This window comes from Episyrphus balteatus, chromosome 2, assembly GCF_945859705.1.
Source record: "Episyrphus balteatus chromosome 2, idEpiBalt1.1, whole genome shotgun sequence".
NCBI classification, from domain to species: Eukaryota; Metazoa; Arthropoda; class Insecta; order Diptera; family Syrphidae; genus Episyrphus; species Episyrphus balteatus.
In genome coordinates, this window is record NC_079135.1 from 63,387,580 (window position 1) to 63,401,983 (window position 14,404).

The 14,404-nt window shown below is 30.2% G+C and overlaps 2 protein-coding genes across 4 annotated transcripts in view; one reads left to right on the plus strand and one right to left on the minus strand.

Moving 5' to 3' along the window:
- Window positions 1-14,404, minus strand: part of LOC129912522 (transcription initiation factor TFIID subunit 8) — a 488,289-nt gene that overhangs the window by 108,305 nt on the left and 365,580 nt on the right. The window lies entirely within an intron of this gene.
- Window positions 1,995-14,404, plus strand: part of LOC129912515 (dynein axonemal heavy chain 10) — a 134,100-nt gene continuing 121,690 nt past the window's right edge. For 2 of the 3 annotated variants that reach the window (XM_055990796.1, XM_055990797.1), the window contains exons 1-6: window positions 2,003-2,365; window positions 13,000-13,065; window positions 13,138-13,257; window positions 13,567-13,652; window positions 13,749-13,872; window positions 13,932-14,038. In XM_055990796.1, coding sequence (XP_055846771.1) covers window positions 2,134-2,365; window positions 13,000-13,065; window positions 13,138-13,257; window positions 13,567-13,652; window positions 13,749-13,872; window positions 13,932-14,038 — 735 coding nt within the window. In that variant the 5' untranslated portion in view covers window positions 2,003-2,133. Of the gene's footprint in view, window positions 2,366-12,999; window positions 13,066-13,137; window positions 13,258-13,566; window positions 13,653-13,748; window positions 13,873-13,931; window positions 14,039-14,404 lie in introns of all 3 variants that reach the window. The other variant, XM_055990798.1, reaches the window with a different exon arrangement.

Sequence of the window (14,404 nt, forward strand, 5' to 3'; positions counted from 1 at the left end):
GTGAGAGTCACTTTCACAAGATTTCGTATCACGAAGCCACCGCCCCACCGCGCCGCCGCGGGTGTGGAAGTGATAGAAAAGAATGACATTTGGCTATATAAGTGTCAACAATGACATATGGCTTATAATTCTCGACGAGCAATATGTCGGTAAGCAGTTTAGTGTGTTTTCGTGGATCGATAATACAGTTCATCCTCGGGAGTTCACAGAATGAAATTTGACTCTGTTGCGGATCGAGTAGATTCCCGGGGAGTGAGCCACTGCGTCTTCTGTAATAGGCATGTATATCTTTTGAGGAATATACCTAGCAGCATCAATGAATTTAACCTTTCATCATACATGGTCGTAGGAAAATAATTGAGAACTATGTTAAGTAACATGAAGGCTAACGGAATTATATTCCTTATTTTAAATACCTCTTTGGTAACGTCGTCGAAATTTGAGCATTCGTTGCAAGTAAAAAGAAGAATTTGTAATTCAGATAAGTAGCATGCCACATCTTCTTTAAAAAAATAGGATCCAATTCCACAATAGATTCGACAAATTCTATTGTGGCATAGGCTCCATTAGAAGCGGGTATTTTAAAAATTTTGAAAAAAAAAATTTTCAAAAATGTTAATTATCTGTTACCTAAATTATCTTTAACGCGTGACGTAAAAGTTTGAAGAACCATTTTGAGCTCTTTTTTATAAAATGTCCAAATAAAAATTAAAAGCGGTTTCAGCTTTAACTGTTTCAGCCCTAGCAATCCATCGATTTTTTGATAAATTTTTCAATTGCAAATAATTTTCAAAGCTTTTGAATTCTTCTAGCATACCTACATAAATATTGAAAACGTTTTGTGATACCATAGAAGAAAACATACAATTCTTCCAAATTATTAAAAAACTCTTTAATCAGCACACTTGAATTGCATGATGTTTCAACGAATATATGGTATTTTCTTGCTGCATTTTTCTGACAATTTTTGGTTTAAAGGTTTTCGTAGGTACTTGGAACTCCGAAATTGTGCCATAGGAGATTATTTTATTTTTTTAAAATGAAAGTTTGTCTTATAATGAGTTCATCTACCGATTTTCAAAGTGATATGCCAAAGCTTGTTAATCAAGCTACGCACGTTAATTAACGTAAAATTAACCTCCTACATTTTGTTTTGCGATCATTGTCCCACATCCATTGCATTTTCTCTAATTTTTGCATTATTGCAATTAGCGCAAATCTGATCACAGATTTAGAAAGAGCATACAAAATTACCAAAGACTGCATTCCTAACTCAAAACGACAAAAGTGGCGTATGAAACGAAACAATTCTTTGGCGACGTTTTGACGATTTTTTGAGCAAACTATTACTCTGTTTTTTTTTTTGTTAGAACGACATCCATTTCCAAAAAGCGTTCAATAGGGACAGGTTTCTCGTCAGTTTGGAATAGGCATCGAATGTTAATAGCAAGTCGATCTTGATGGGATCCGATGAGTCAGGAGTTCTATCAACCATAAAAGAAAAAATACAAGCTTCATTTATTTCATCAACGATGACTTGTTGAGTTCTTGTATTCAAGACCTCAAGAGATCAATATATTCATTTTGTGTAGTCGGACTAAGGTATACGTCGCACTTCTTGCTCTTTTTGATGACTCATCTGACCATTTTTTCACGAATAGGCAGTGTCGTGAAATCAAGAGAACAATTTGTCGAAAGTTTCTATCATTCTCATCTTACTCGTTGTGATCTATGTATACGTAAAAAAAAATGATTTGGCGATTAATTTTTTGTCGACTGATTTGCCGACTCGGACCCCCCTCGCTAAGCCCTTGTAGTGGTAGCTGTGTTTGTGTGAAAGCTATCTGTCTGCCTTGTAATTTTAATTTTGTTATAAATGCTATAGGTACTTACAATAAAATGTTTACCGAAACAAAATAAAAGTTGTTACTAGGCAAAATTCAATAGCAACACTCCTGCATTCATGAGGTATTTTGTATTTAATAAACGAAATCTACTACTCAGTTTATAATCAATCATTTTTTTTAAATATATCAATCATATATATATAATTTAATATTATCGCTAGTTCTATCAATCAGATCAGAATATAAAATAAAAATACAAAATAAATCTCTCAACTAATTTTGCAGCATGGAAGAAGATAATCGCATTGATTGGATAAAGTACGCCATATCTAATGCCCTGGGCGTTTTCGATGCTAAGTTTGTCAACCCTCTCATAGAAGAGAACTACCAAAAATTTTATAGCTTTGTTGATTCTAAGAACCTTAAAACGGATAATAATTTTGAAAACATTCTTGTGTTTGTGTGGAGGACATTTTACGATAAACTAGTTGAAGAGGAGATAACTATACTTGAAGAGGGTAAGTGCAAAGTTTTATATTGTTGTAGGACTTTTGAGCAATTTAGTATTGAGTTGAAGCTAGTTCTATGAAGGATGTTACCAAGTCTCTGAGCAGAATTTCAAATGTGTAGATTTGAAAATCGTAAAAAAGAATAAATCACGTCTATTACGTATCAGCGGCATCAAATACTTTTTAAAAACTTAACTTCACCAACCCATCTTGTAAAAGAAAATTAAAGTTATCTTACTAGCTGACCACACCTGAAATAAATTATACGGTAGCGGTACGGGTACTGCTACCGCATACATTTCTGGTGGTCATTCCTTAATTCTTTATAGGTAGTAGGAACTTGAAACTGCTTCACGACCAGAGTCGATGGAATCTGTTAGAGAAATGGGAATGAATATGGAAAAAATTTGTTGCTAGGAAGAAGTCTTATGTTGAGTGTGTTTTTTGTTGGGTTGGTTTGGGTTGAGAAATTATAGCTATCGAGGGTTGGGCACTGTTGAAATCCCAATTAGTCGGATTCTTACTTGCCCTAAGTATTAATAATTGGATCAATTCAAAGGTGATGTCTTGAATTCAAATCTCTGCAGATGACTTCATAATAAGCGCTTCTCGGTAATTGGTATGTCGTTCATGGTACGTAAATCTAATATATTTCTTTGTTCTAACTATGGATTTGTTTTAAGAGTGTGATGAGTAGAGTTAAATAAAAAGATAGACGACACCAAAGATGTTGATAATAACGAATACTTTATTTGAAAAAAAGCAAAGGTTAGCTCATTTTTATGTATGTTCATGAAGTTACAAAATGTGGTTTATACAAGGAAAAAGTTATTTATACGAACTTCAACTTAAGGTTTGTTATTGTAAAACAAAGTAGGTATTCCAAGTTTACTTGGAATATTAAAGCTTTTTAAAAGTTCATAAAAAATTTGTTTAAAGATATTTTAAAATAGAATATCTTAAAAATTAATATAAAATTTGGTTTGAAATTACAAAAACATCCTTTTAAAGGTTTTGACCTTCAAACGAAGTATGCCATTTAATTTATAAATGTATAAATATGAGTTTTGAAGAAAAATGTTTTGAAAATCTAGTTTTTATATATTAAACAAATTTTAAAACTAAATTTTGTACTAGATACATCAAAACGTCAATATTAATCGACACATAAAAACGAAATTTCAATAAAATCCATTGGGCTGTTTTCAAAAAATTGAATTTCCAAAAAAAAATTGAATTTTTTTTTAATCCAAAAATAATTTGTTTGAAAATTTTTCATAATTTTAATAAATATTAGAGTTTCGAAAACAGTTGTGTCGTTTTGGAGAAAGTCAGACTTAAGAAAAAAAAAAACCCGTTATGCAAGTACTCAAAAAATATTTTTTAGGTATACATATACCTACTACGTTATTATTTGTCATATTACATGTATTTTTTTTAATCAAATCGTTGGAGCCATTTTTGAGAAAAACAACTTTTCCATCATTATAATGTCATGTCTGATTGTTATCTAGAGTTCGATTATATCGCAAGTAAAAATCGCAAGTAAAAATGGAGGTCCCTTTGCGGTTCTATGCTTTGTTTTATCGGAAAATGTTAAATTTCACAATGCCAATGTTGTCATCGTTATTTCATTATATTTTATAGATGAGAACTATGCTCTTCCTTCGGCTTTTTTTTAAGCCGAAGGAAGAGCCTAGTTCTCATTCATAAAACATAATAATATCTAACTTGGTCAAATCATCCAATTAATCGTTATTTCATGTGAAGTGAAATTGTGAAATAATGACCTTTGAAGAACATAAGCCCACATTAGAGTGACAGCAACTCCCATAGAAAAAATTTTTTGTCGAATCTTTTTCGGGGGAACCCCATAAAATGTTCCGCCTTTGCAGATTTTTAGATAGCCAAAATTTCAGATCGATTGGATAAATCTAAATGGTGCCGACACTCGCTCAAAGTATCAAAAATCTATGTTTTTTCACTGTTTTTCGCAGAAAATTAGCTCTAGCTTCCAAACAGAGGGGGTTATTTTCACTTTTTATATATTAAATTAAAGGTAGTGTTGTTGCACATAACTCAGATGCTAAACTTGTTTTGTTTTACTAATAAAAAAAAATATTGTCATCAATTTAAATTTTCAGTACTTGCCTCAAAAAGAGCTGAAGTGCAAACTCGATTTAAAATGAAACTTTCTATGTTATGGAAAGGTATCTAATCGAAATGCTTCTCGTTTAATATACATATGTATAATAGAGTGGAGCGTTTTTGGACTTTTCTTTCAGATCACTGCGTGCAACTCATGGTTTATGCCTTGTGCTCTTCTGAACATATTCTGATACTTTTTTTTTATTCGACAATGGAAAAATAAAAATCGGGAAGCCTTTGAAGATTGCTCGTATTTCACGAAAATCGATATTTTATGGGGCGTTAGAACCCATCTGAATTGACTTAATCTTTTTCATTTCACTACCAACTGCTCATAACTTATGCTGAGTGATCTCTAGTACCAGATCTGAATCCCTATTTTGAGTCGTTAATGGAAAAAACAAAATCGGGAAGGCTCCGAAAAATGCACATTTTCGCAAAAATTCAGATTTTTTAAATTGTATAAAATCCCACCCAGAAAAAATTTCTTTTACAACTTGTTTGTATTTGCAATATTTGTGAGAACCTCATTGAACCTTATAAGCTATGGAGCACTCAAACTGAGAACTTTTCTGTAATATTGACGTCGTTTATGGGGGATTTAAGAAAATGCTACTTTGACATCCCCTGACCCATTTCAATAGAATTTTAAACTCTAATACTACACTTAAAAACTTCGTCAATAAATTTAATTTTTATATATAACACTAACCTTTGTAACTGCGTTTAATTTATGTCGATATCTTAGTTCAATCCTTACATTTATTTGACATTTAGGTGTTTCCATAATTCTTGCCCATGCTTAATTTTTTTTAACTTTACCTGCAGACGGTTTTCTCAAATACCATACAATCTTTTGTTTTCCACAAACTTTTGTTTTTAATATTGTTAACTTCATAAAAATAAATTGTTAAACGGTTTAATTATTACGCCATTTCGACTTCGAAATAAAAATTTAGCATGGGCAAGAAAATAGTATAGGCAAGAATTATGGAAACACCTAAATGTCAAATATCTAAGGATTGAACTAAGATATCGACATAAATTAAACGCAGTTACAAAGGTTAGTGTTATATATAAAAATTAAATTTATTGACGAAGCTTTTAAGTGTAGTATTAGAGTTTAAAATTCTATTGAAATGGGTCAGGGGATGTCAAAGTAGCATTTTCTTAAATCCCCCATAAACGACGTCAATATTATAGAAAAGTTCTCAGTTTGAGTGCTCCATAGCTTATAAGGTTCAATGAGGTTCTCACAAATATAGCAAATACAAACAAGTTCTAAAAGAAATTTGTTCTGGGTGGGATTTTATACAATTTAAAAAATCTGAATTTTTGCGAAAATGTGCATTTTTCGGAGCCTTCCCGATTTTGTTTTTTCCATTAACGACTCAAAATAGGGGTTCAGATCTGGTACTAGAGATCACTCAGCATAAGTTATGAGCAGTTGGTAGTGAAATGAAAAAGATTAAGTCAATTCAGATGGGTTCTAACGCCCCATAAAATATCGATTTTCGTGAAATACGAGCAATCTTCAAAGGCTTCCCGATTTTTATTTTTCCATTGTCGAATAAAAAAAAAGTATCAGAATATGTTCAAAAGAGCACAAGGCATAAACCATGAGTTGCACGCAGTGATCTGAAAGAAAAGTCCAAAAACGCTCCACTCTAATGTATAATAATATATAATAATTTTATCAACAATAGAGGCACAGAGTAAAATTGACTGAAATAAAACAAAAAGGGCACCCATTGGGGGTTGAACCTGCTATGTTTTTTTTTATAGAAAAAAAATAAAATGCAGTTGTAAAATACATATTTGTTGTTTTTTTTATGAAGTTTAAGCTTCACGAGTCGTTTCGTTGGTAGTTCAATAATTTTATTAAAATAAACTCGCGCTTTTTGCTAATTTTACTTTGTATGTAAAATAAATTAACTTAAAATAAAATGTGAGTATTAATTCTGTTGCGTTAATTTTATTAAAAGAAGTTTTAACAATTTTAAGTGTTTTCAGCCGATTGAAAAAAGACACAAGTTTTCTCAAAGCACCTCTAAATCTTTTGCCCGGAAACCCGCATTTTAAAGAAGGCTTTAAAAAAGTGCAATCACTTAAAGTCGTAAATGACATGGCAGAAAGAGGAGTCAAATTAATAACCAATTTTAATAACCTTTTAACTAAAGATGAGGAACAAAAACAATATGTACTTCAAGTAGTCAGTGAGTGCCGAAAATTGTATCCTGATGCTTCCAAAACTACTTTATGTAAATCTCTTGACACATTTTTTTTAGTAATTACTTCATTAGTTATGTATTAGAAATGTAATGGGGACTTTTCACGAGTCGATTTTTTCCGTGCGGCGAAGCTTTTCGACTCGTGTGAACGTAATTCGCAGGCGACTAAAGTGATAATCCCTATAGAAAAATCCTAGCCAAACGACATATCGTGCGGCTAAAATCGACTCGTGAAAAGTAGGCATAAGACGATATTAAGTATTTTGATTTTTTTAGAAATCTGTTAAATGTTTCATTTTTTTGTTAAAACAGTTAAAAAAAAAGTTTCATTTTAAATCGAGTTTGCGCTTCAGCTCTTTTTGAGGTAAGTACTGAAAATTTAAATTGATGGCAATATTTTGATTTTTTAGTAAAACTAAACAAATTTAGCATCTGAGTTATGTGTAACAACACTACCTTTAATTTAATATATAAAAAGTGAAAATAACCCCCTCTGTTTGGAAGCTAGAGCTAATTTTCTGCGAAAAACAGTAAAAAAACAAAGATTTTTGATACTTTGAGCGAGTGTCGGCACCATTTAGACTTATCCAATCGAGCTGAAATTTTGGCTATCTAAAAATCTGCAAAGGCGGAACATTTTATGGGGTTCCCCCGACCAAATTTCGAAAATAGATTTCTTGCGGTCACTCTAGCCCACATACATGGACCACAACTAAGACCCGCTAAGCATTATTTCGTCTTTTTTGTTCTACTTTGGAAATAGACCAGAGGCTATTTATTGCATACAAAATAATATAAAGCTCAGGGCGTATAAAAGTGAGGTGGGTGTTTAAGGAAGCAGAGGTTAAAAAAAGATTTTTTGTGAATTAACATCTTTAATGTTATTTATTTAATTCCCCATCAAATTAAAAACAGTTAATTATTTTATGAATTATTGACATTAACAGCTTTTTGGCTTGTTGATACGAAAAGCCGTATTTTATTAAATTCAAATTTAAACATGTTTTTTTTTTAATATGAATTGTATGCAAACTTTGTTTTCGGTTTTTAATAAGTTAATTTTTGTAGTAAAATAGGTATCTTTATAAATGGCTATGATTATTTTGATTTTTTTTTTGAAGTGATAACGTCTTATAAATCGATGAACCATGTCGGCATCCACAAAAAAGTGACGCCATTTTCTCCCGTTCCACTTGAAATTTTTAGCAGTGCGGCAAAAATTTCAAATCAAAATTAAAAATAAACTATTAGAGATGCAAAAATTTTGTATAGCTTATTTGAAAGAAAATAACCTAAAGTTGAACATATTTGAAGGATTTTAAAAAATTCCGTCATGTAATAGGGTAAATAGAGGTAAAACAAAATTTAAAAAGTAGCTCCCAACTAACAATTTTACTTCCACAAGGGTCTAACGAAGCTGTTTCGATTTTAGAAATATTGCTTGTATTGTATACGACCATAGAGAAGCCCATCTGGCCCACCAGAGAAGCTTGATAGGCCTTAGAAGAGTCATATGCAAGTTGATTGGAGAGACTCATAACATGTCTTTAATCTTATGTATAAAAATGAGTTCGTTAAGTGTGTGTGGCCGATAAACTCGCGTTTGGCTGGTCCGATTTTGGCAATTTTTTTTTTGTTTGAAAGGTATTAATATGTAGATGGTTTGTATAAAAAAAAAATAATACCTTTTCTTCCATCTTTACATAGCTGTCAATTTGTACGAGTAAAGAAACACTCTCGCTTAAAAAAAAAAAAATACTTAGCTTAATGTGTACACAAATTTCAAAATAATTATTAATTATTATCGTTTAAAGCCTGACTTTGGCATTTTTATTAAGAAAACATTACTCAGGATAGCAAATCGAAAGCGTGTCGTGTGACATTACATTTAATGTAAGCTGATGGTGGAATACCTAAACCTAATCAGGAAAATACTTAACTTTATTTAAGTGTTTTTGTTTGATTGCATTGAATTAAAAATGTTTGCGTAAACTAATGTGCCGAAGTTAAATGATCAACAAAAGTATGTGTACGAAACAATTAAACAAGGTGTGATCATTCAATGTTTGGGTTTGTTTTTTTCATATGTTCCTGATGGTACGGGGAAAATATTTTTGCTATTATTTATAGCAACATCTAAAAAATAAAAAAAAACTGGCTCTGACTTCTTCTGGAATTAATGCTACGTTATTAAATGGTAACAGTACAGCTCGCTCTGCTCTTAAGTTGCCTTTAAAACACCTATATGTAATAAATATTTCAATTGGCAAAGTTTTGCAGCAGTGTCAGGTTATTGTGTGGATGAGAAAACAATTGTGCACTTAAAATCAGTTGAAGCTTTAGATTTCACCTTGATAGATTTGCGATAAAGTCAAAAAATACTGGAACAATGTTCGTGTATAAATACCCCCATGTAGGGGCAAGAACTTTTTTTGTTAGATGTTTTTTCAAAACGTATTATTTTGTTCAGTATTTTAAATTTTTTTTAACTATGTACAGTTAATTACCCGACGGAGTTATAGAATTCTTTCGATTAACCAGGAACTCCGCAATAGGATCGCCAATTATATTGCTTCGGAATATCAATCAACCTAAGCTTTGTAATGGTACCAGACTTGCCGTAAAGAAAATTCAAAGACAAAGATGTTTTGATTCATCGAATTTAAATGATTCCATTAGACTTGCTTTTTGATTTTAAACATTCGCTTTAACCATTCATAAAACGCAAAGTCTATTGTTGAAAATATGAGGTACTGATCAAAAAACATTAGAATAAATTGAGAAAAATATAAATTCACTTTTTCGGTTTTAAATTATTTTCACACAGGTTCAATTTTTTTCATAAATACACTCAGCGAAGCGGGTGGGGTTAGCTAGTACCTTATAGAAACAACCATTTTTATTTAGAAGCTCTGAGTAGACTTGTCGAAGGATTGTGAAAGTCTAAACGAGGTATATCCCATATAGAATAAAGAAAAAAAAATATTTTTTTTTCATTTTATTTTTTTTTTATCTTGTAAAAATTATTTAATAAAGACTAAATAATATTATATACTGATTGTCAAACCATGTCATTATTGAGAAGATGAAAGAGAATAACTTGTTACTCAAGAACAATTTTTTCTGGAATATCTGAAAAATTCGGTTTTTTTAGACTTTAGAGGTTTCACCCCGATGCCGTAAAACCCCATTTTTCCGAAGCAGAAAAAATAAATCTTTAATTTGTTTGGGCTTTTGGCTTTTTCTTAAAAATTAGAGAATTAACTTTGTTTTGAACTAAGATACAAAATCTAAAATGTCCATCACTATTTTATATTTAAATAAGTGGAGAAGATTAAAATCTTGTTTTCCTTTCTTCTCCACTTACTTGAATATGAACTCCGAATTGGTCAGTAAACCATTTTTAATATCACTATTTTAAACCAATTACCGATATGAAAAGATTAACTTTTTCATTTATTTCTTTATTACAATGAATAAAAAAACCAAAAATGGTCACCATAATGGCACTTATCCAAATATTTCTTATTCTCATGAGCTTGCCTGACAGTTTAAAAAATTAAGCTTGTACTCACTTTCACAGGGCTTCTAGAAATACCATTAGGGAGCTTAACTTCGCTTAGGCAAACTTATAAAATTAAATGCTTTTTACAATGTTTTGCTTGTACTTAAAGGACTTCTACAAATATAAATATATATCCCCTAACTTCGCTAAGGCAAACATATAAAACTAAAAGCTTTTAACGCATGCGCCGGAAATTGAACTTCTTTTTTTCTCACACAGAGATGCAAAACATACAATTATGTAAGTCGTTATATTTGAAAGTGATATTAAACATAATTTTCAATCAAAAACAATGATTCAACAATTTTTTAGTTCAAATATTAGAATGGAGTAAATATAACACATTTATTTTGTGGAATATTTGTTTAGAAAGGCAAAACCGTTTAACTGCGGTTTATTTGAAATTCAACGTATAATTTTTTTTTAAATGAATATCACGACTCATATACTATTGACATAATTTTGGTAATATAGAACTATAATAATAAATGCATTTAAGGTATACAATTGTATAAGTTGTAGGTACTTCTACCATACTAAAAAACCTACCTAAGTCATTTTTAAGTCTAATAATTTTTGAATTGGATAAAAAAAATACATAGCATTCATAAAGATTTTGTAAGCAGTTTTAATACAATTTCTTTTGCAAAGCCATTTAAAAGAAGTCAGTTATTGGCTTTTATTTCTTGTGCCTCTACAATGGAGTTTCATGTGGCCATATTGAAATTTAAACGAAATGTTTTCATTAATGCTTGTAGAAATTTTTAAATTCCACTTGCACTAGGTTTCTAGGAAGCGGTTAACGAAAGTTAAGCCTCGGAAGTTTGAATTTTCGATTAACAAACTAAATACAAGCCCTGTAGAGATAATAGGTGTGTTTTTTATTACCACCGGTCTTAACTGGACAAAAAAAACTGTTCAAAAAGTTAAGCCCAGAGAAATCTCCGGGCTAAACAACTAAGCCCACGGGGCTAAAGTGTTGTTATATTTAACATGTAAATTGCTTAGTCCCGACTGCGTTTTTTTTGTGCAGTTAAGACCGGTGGTAATAAAAAACACACCTAATAGCTGCAAGAAATTAAAGATCCTAACCTTGTGGAAGTAGAATTGTTAGTTGGGCTATTTTCTAAACGCGACGTTGTAAAGTTGAATTTTTTTTAATCGATAAGTAAATTTATTGTATAGCTACAATTTAATGTATGTAGCTACAATTTTGTAGAACATAATTTTTGTCTAAAACCTACCTTTTTTGAAATTTTTTTCTTGAAAAAATCTTTTTTTCCTGGGGTAAAAGTTAGGGGTCTATTACGAATTTTTTTCTAAGTCTCTGAGTTTCGAAATATGAATTTTTGAAAAACACATACTTTTAACCTACTTTACTATAACCGAGCGTATGTATGCGCAGAAAATTGCTATTTAAAAATGATTTTTGACCGAATAATTTTTTTTGTCCCAAGTTATTTGACCTTCTTTAACCGTTTTTTATTTTTATCTTTTTTTTTTTTCAACAGATAAATGAATCAAATTTATATTGTAGATAGATAATACTGCCCATAATCTCGTTAATTCTGAGTTATAGAGGGAAATAGTAAATCTAATATCGCAATTTGCATATAAAAATGAAAAAAATCAAAAGTGTTTTCTTACGACGTTATCACGAAAAATCATCGTCCGTAAACCGACTTTAAATGTTAAATGTCATAGCTATCTTATTAATTTATAATTTACTATTCAAAACTTTTAAGTAAAAAGTTTCAACAATATAATGGAGTTTCCGTTTGGTAAATTTAAGGCCCTATTATGTCTTGCGAATCGTTAGAAAACATTGAAGAATCAAAGTTATTGATCCTTTAATGAGACATTTAGCATTTTAAAAATTATATTTTCACATCGTTTTCTTTATTTTGACTGGATTGCGGGTAGATTGGCGTAGTTTTCTAATCGGAATACCACAATATGAGTGTTTCCCAAATCGTTCGACTTGAGTCGAAGGTTCGGCTCGCGAGTCATAATATGGCCCTTATATTTTGGTCTATAAATTAATTTTTATCGTTACGAATCGAATTAGTTTTCAGATTGATTTTCATTTGCAATAGAATTGGTTTGTATTTGTGTCAGTGAACCAGGCAGCGGTCACAGTTGTCAAACATTGATTCAAAAGCTGATTTTATTTTATCAGAAGATGAGATGAGAAAACTATATTAATTATTTTTTGAAACCGAAACAAATTATTATCAAACAAAAACTTGTCAAAATGATAGCTGTCAATAATGATGCATAGATGCGGGATTAGTAAAAAAGGGGTAAATCTGTCGAAAAATCCAGATCAAGAAAATTGATGATATTGATGATGATATAAAAAATAAAACAATTTTTTTGGCCAATCGAAGGCAAATTTGTCAAAATAATTTCTTTGACAGATATAAATAAAAAAATAAATTGTTTTTTTTTTTACCAAACGAAAACCCCATAAGCAACTTGAACCTTTAGAACGAGTATCATTATGAATCATGAGTTGTGAATGGAGTAGTTCGCTAGAATTAGACTCGGTATCAAAAATCTAGTTAAAGTTTACCACAGTATTATGAACAGCGAATGTTCGTGAGTTTAAACGATAGAATTAAGTTCTATTCCCTATTCATATTAAGGACATTTTTCTGTTTAGTTTACACATTAAAATTTTTTTCATTCGTTTACAGTTTTACCTCCTCCAGTCGTCGAAGTCGACAAAAAAGATAGAAAGGCAAAAAAAAAAGATCAAAAAGGTAAAATATGAAATAAAAAGTTTTAAATTAAAAATAATTTGTATATTTCATTCAAATCGATTAAAAATGAAGGAAAATCAAAACCACCCACAAAGACTTCATCAAATATAGAAATGGCTCAAAATGTAGTACAATTTGATGGAATAGAAACTAAAACTGATCCAGAGAGTGCAAAAAGTTCCATTCCGTCAGGTATGTAAAAGCAATTTTATATATTTCATATATCTACAATAATTTGCTTTTCTTCGATTCATTTAAAAATTAATATGTATAATAAATTGCTTTCATGCGGCGTTTTCATTTAAATTATTTTCTTACAAAAATATCTATGCTTTAGGGAGTGAGGATGACGACGACTATGGTAAATCAAAAAACAAAACATTGTTTCGTATCATATACATACATATACAATATACATTGTAGTTGTTTATAGTTGTCAAAATTATAAATTTTGGATCTTATTATAAATGAACATAATTTCTTTAAATAATTTTTATCTAGCAAAAAAATCAACTAAAGGAAAAAAGAAAAGTAAGAAGTCAAAAGTGCGAGATGCTCCTGCTGAACCTATTTATGTAGAAGTAAAGGTAAATTAAATGATAGGTTTTCCGTTTTTAACACTGATTAATATACATATAATTAATATACATATTAATATACATACAAAATAATTTTAATTTTAGAAAATAATTCAAAGTTTCGTTAAAACTCCTATATTACATTGCCATTTTGGAACTATCAACCAATTGCATTTAGACCCAAACATGAAATATATTTATTTAGTACGCAATTCTTCAGATCCAATAAGTAAGTTAAATATATTCGAAAATAATTTTTAAAAATATTTTATGAAATAAATTTTACAGTAAAATATGCCGATCGTGATGAATGCTTTGTCAATATGCCAAAATGCTTCTATTTCGGATCTATCAAAGGAAGTTTCATAGAAAATTTTAAAATGATTTTGGAAAAGGTAAACAAGGTTCAAACGCATTTTCAGTAAATGCAATATGCAGGTATATTTATTTATTTTATTACTATGGAATATGAAATGAATTTTATTTCTTATAAGAAATAGGGTAAGGTGGTATAAGAGTGCGCATTTTAGACAAAACACCAAATAAAACAATAACAAAAAGAATTTAACTGTTTTTTTATAGCAACGAAAAAAACTTAAAACTGGTAACAAAAATGTATTAATTCAATAGTTATAAACAAAATACCACATTAGGTCATTTGCGCACTCTTATACACACTATTGTGTAAGAGTGCGCCGCTTAGTTTGTAAGAGTGCGCAGCTGCGTACAGGTGTAAGTTCGCACAAAAGTCGCAAATAAAA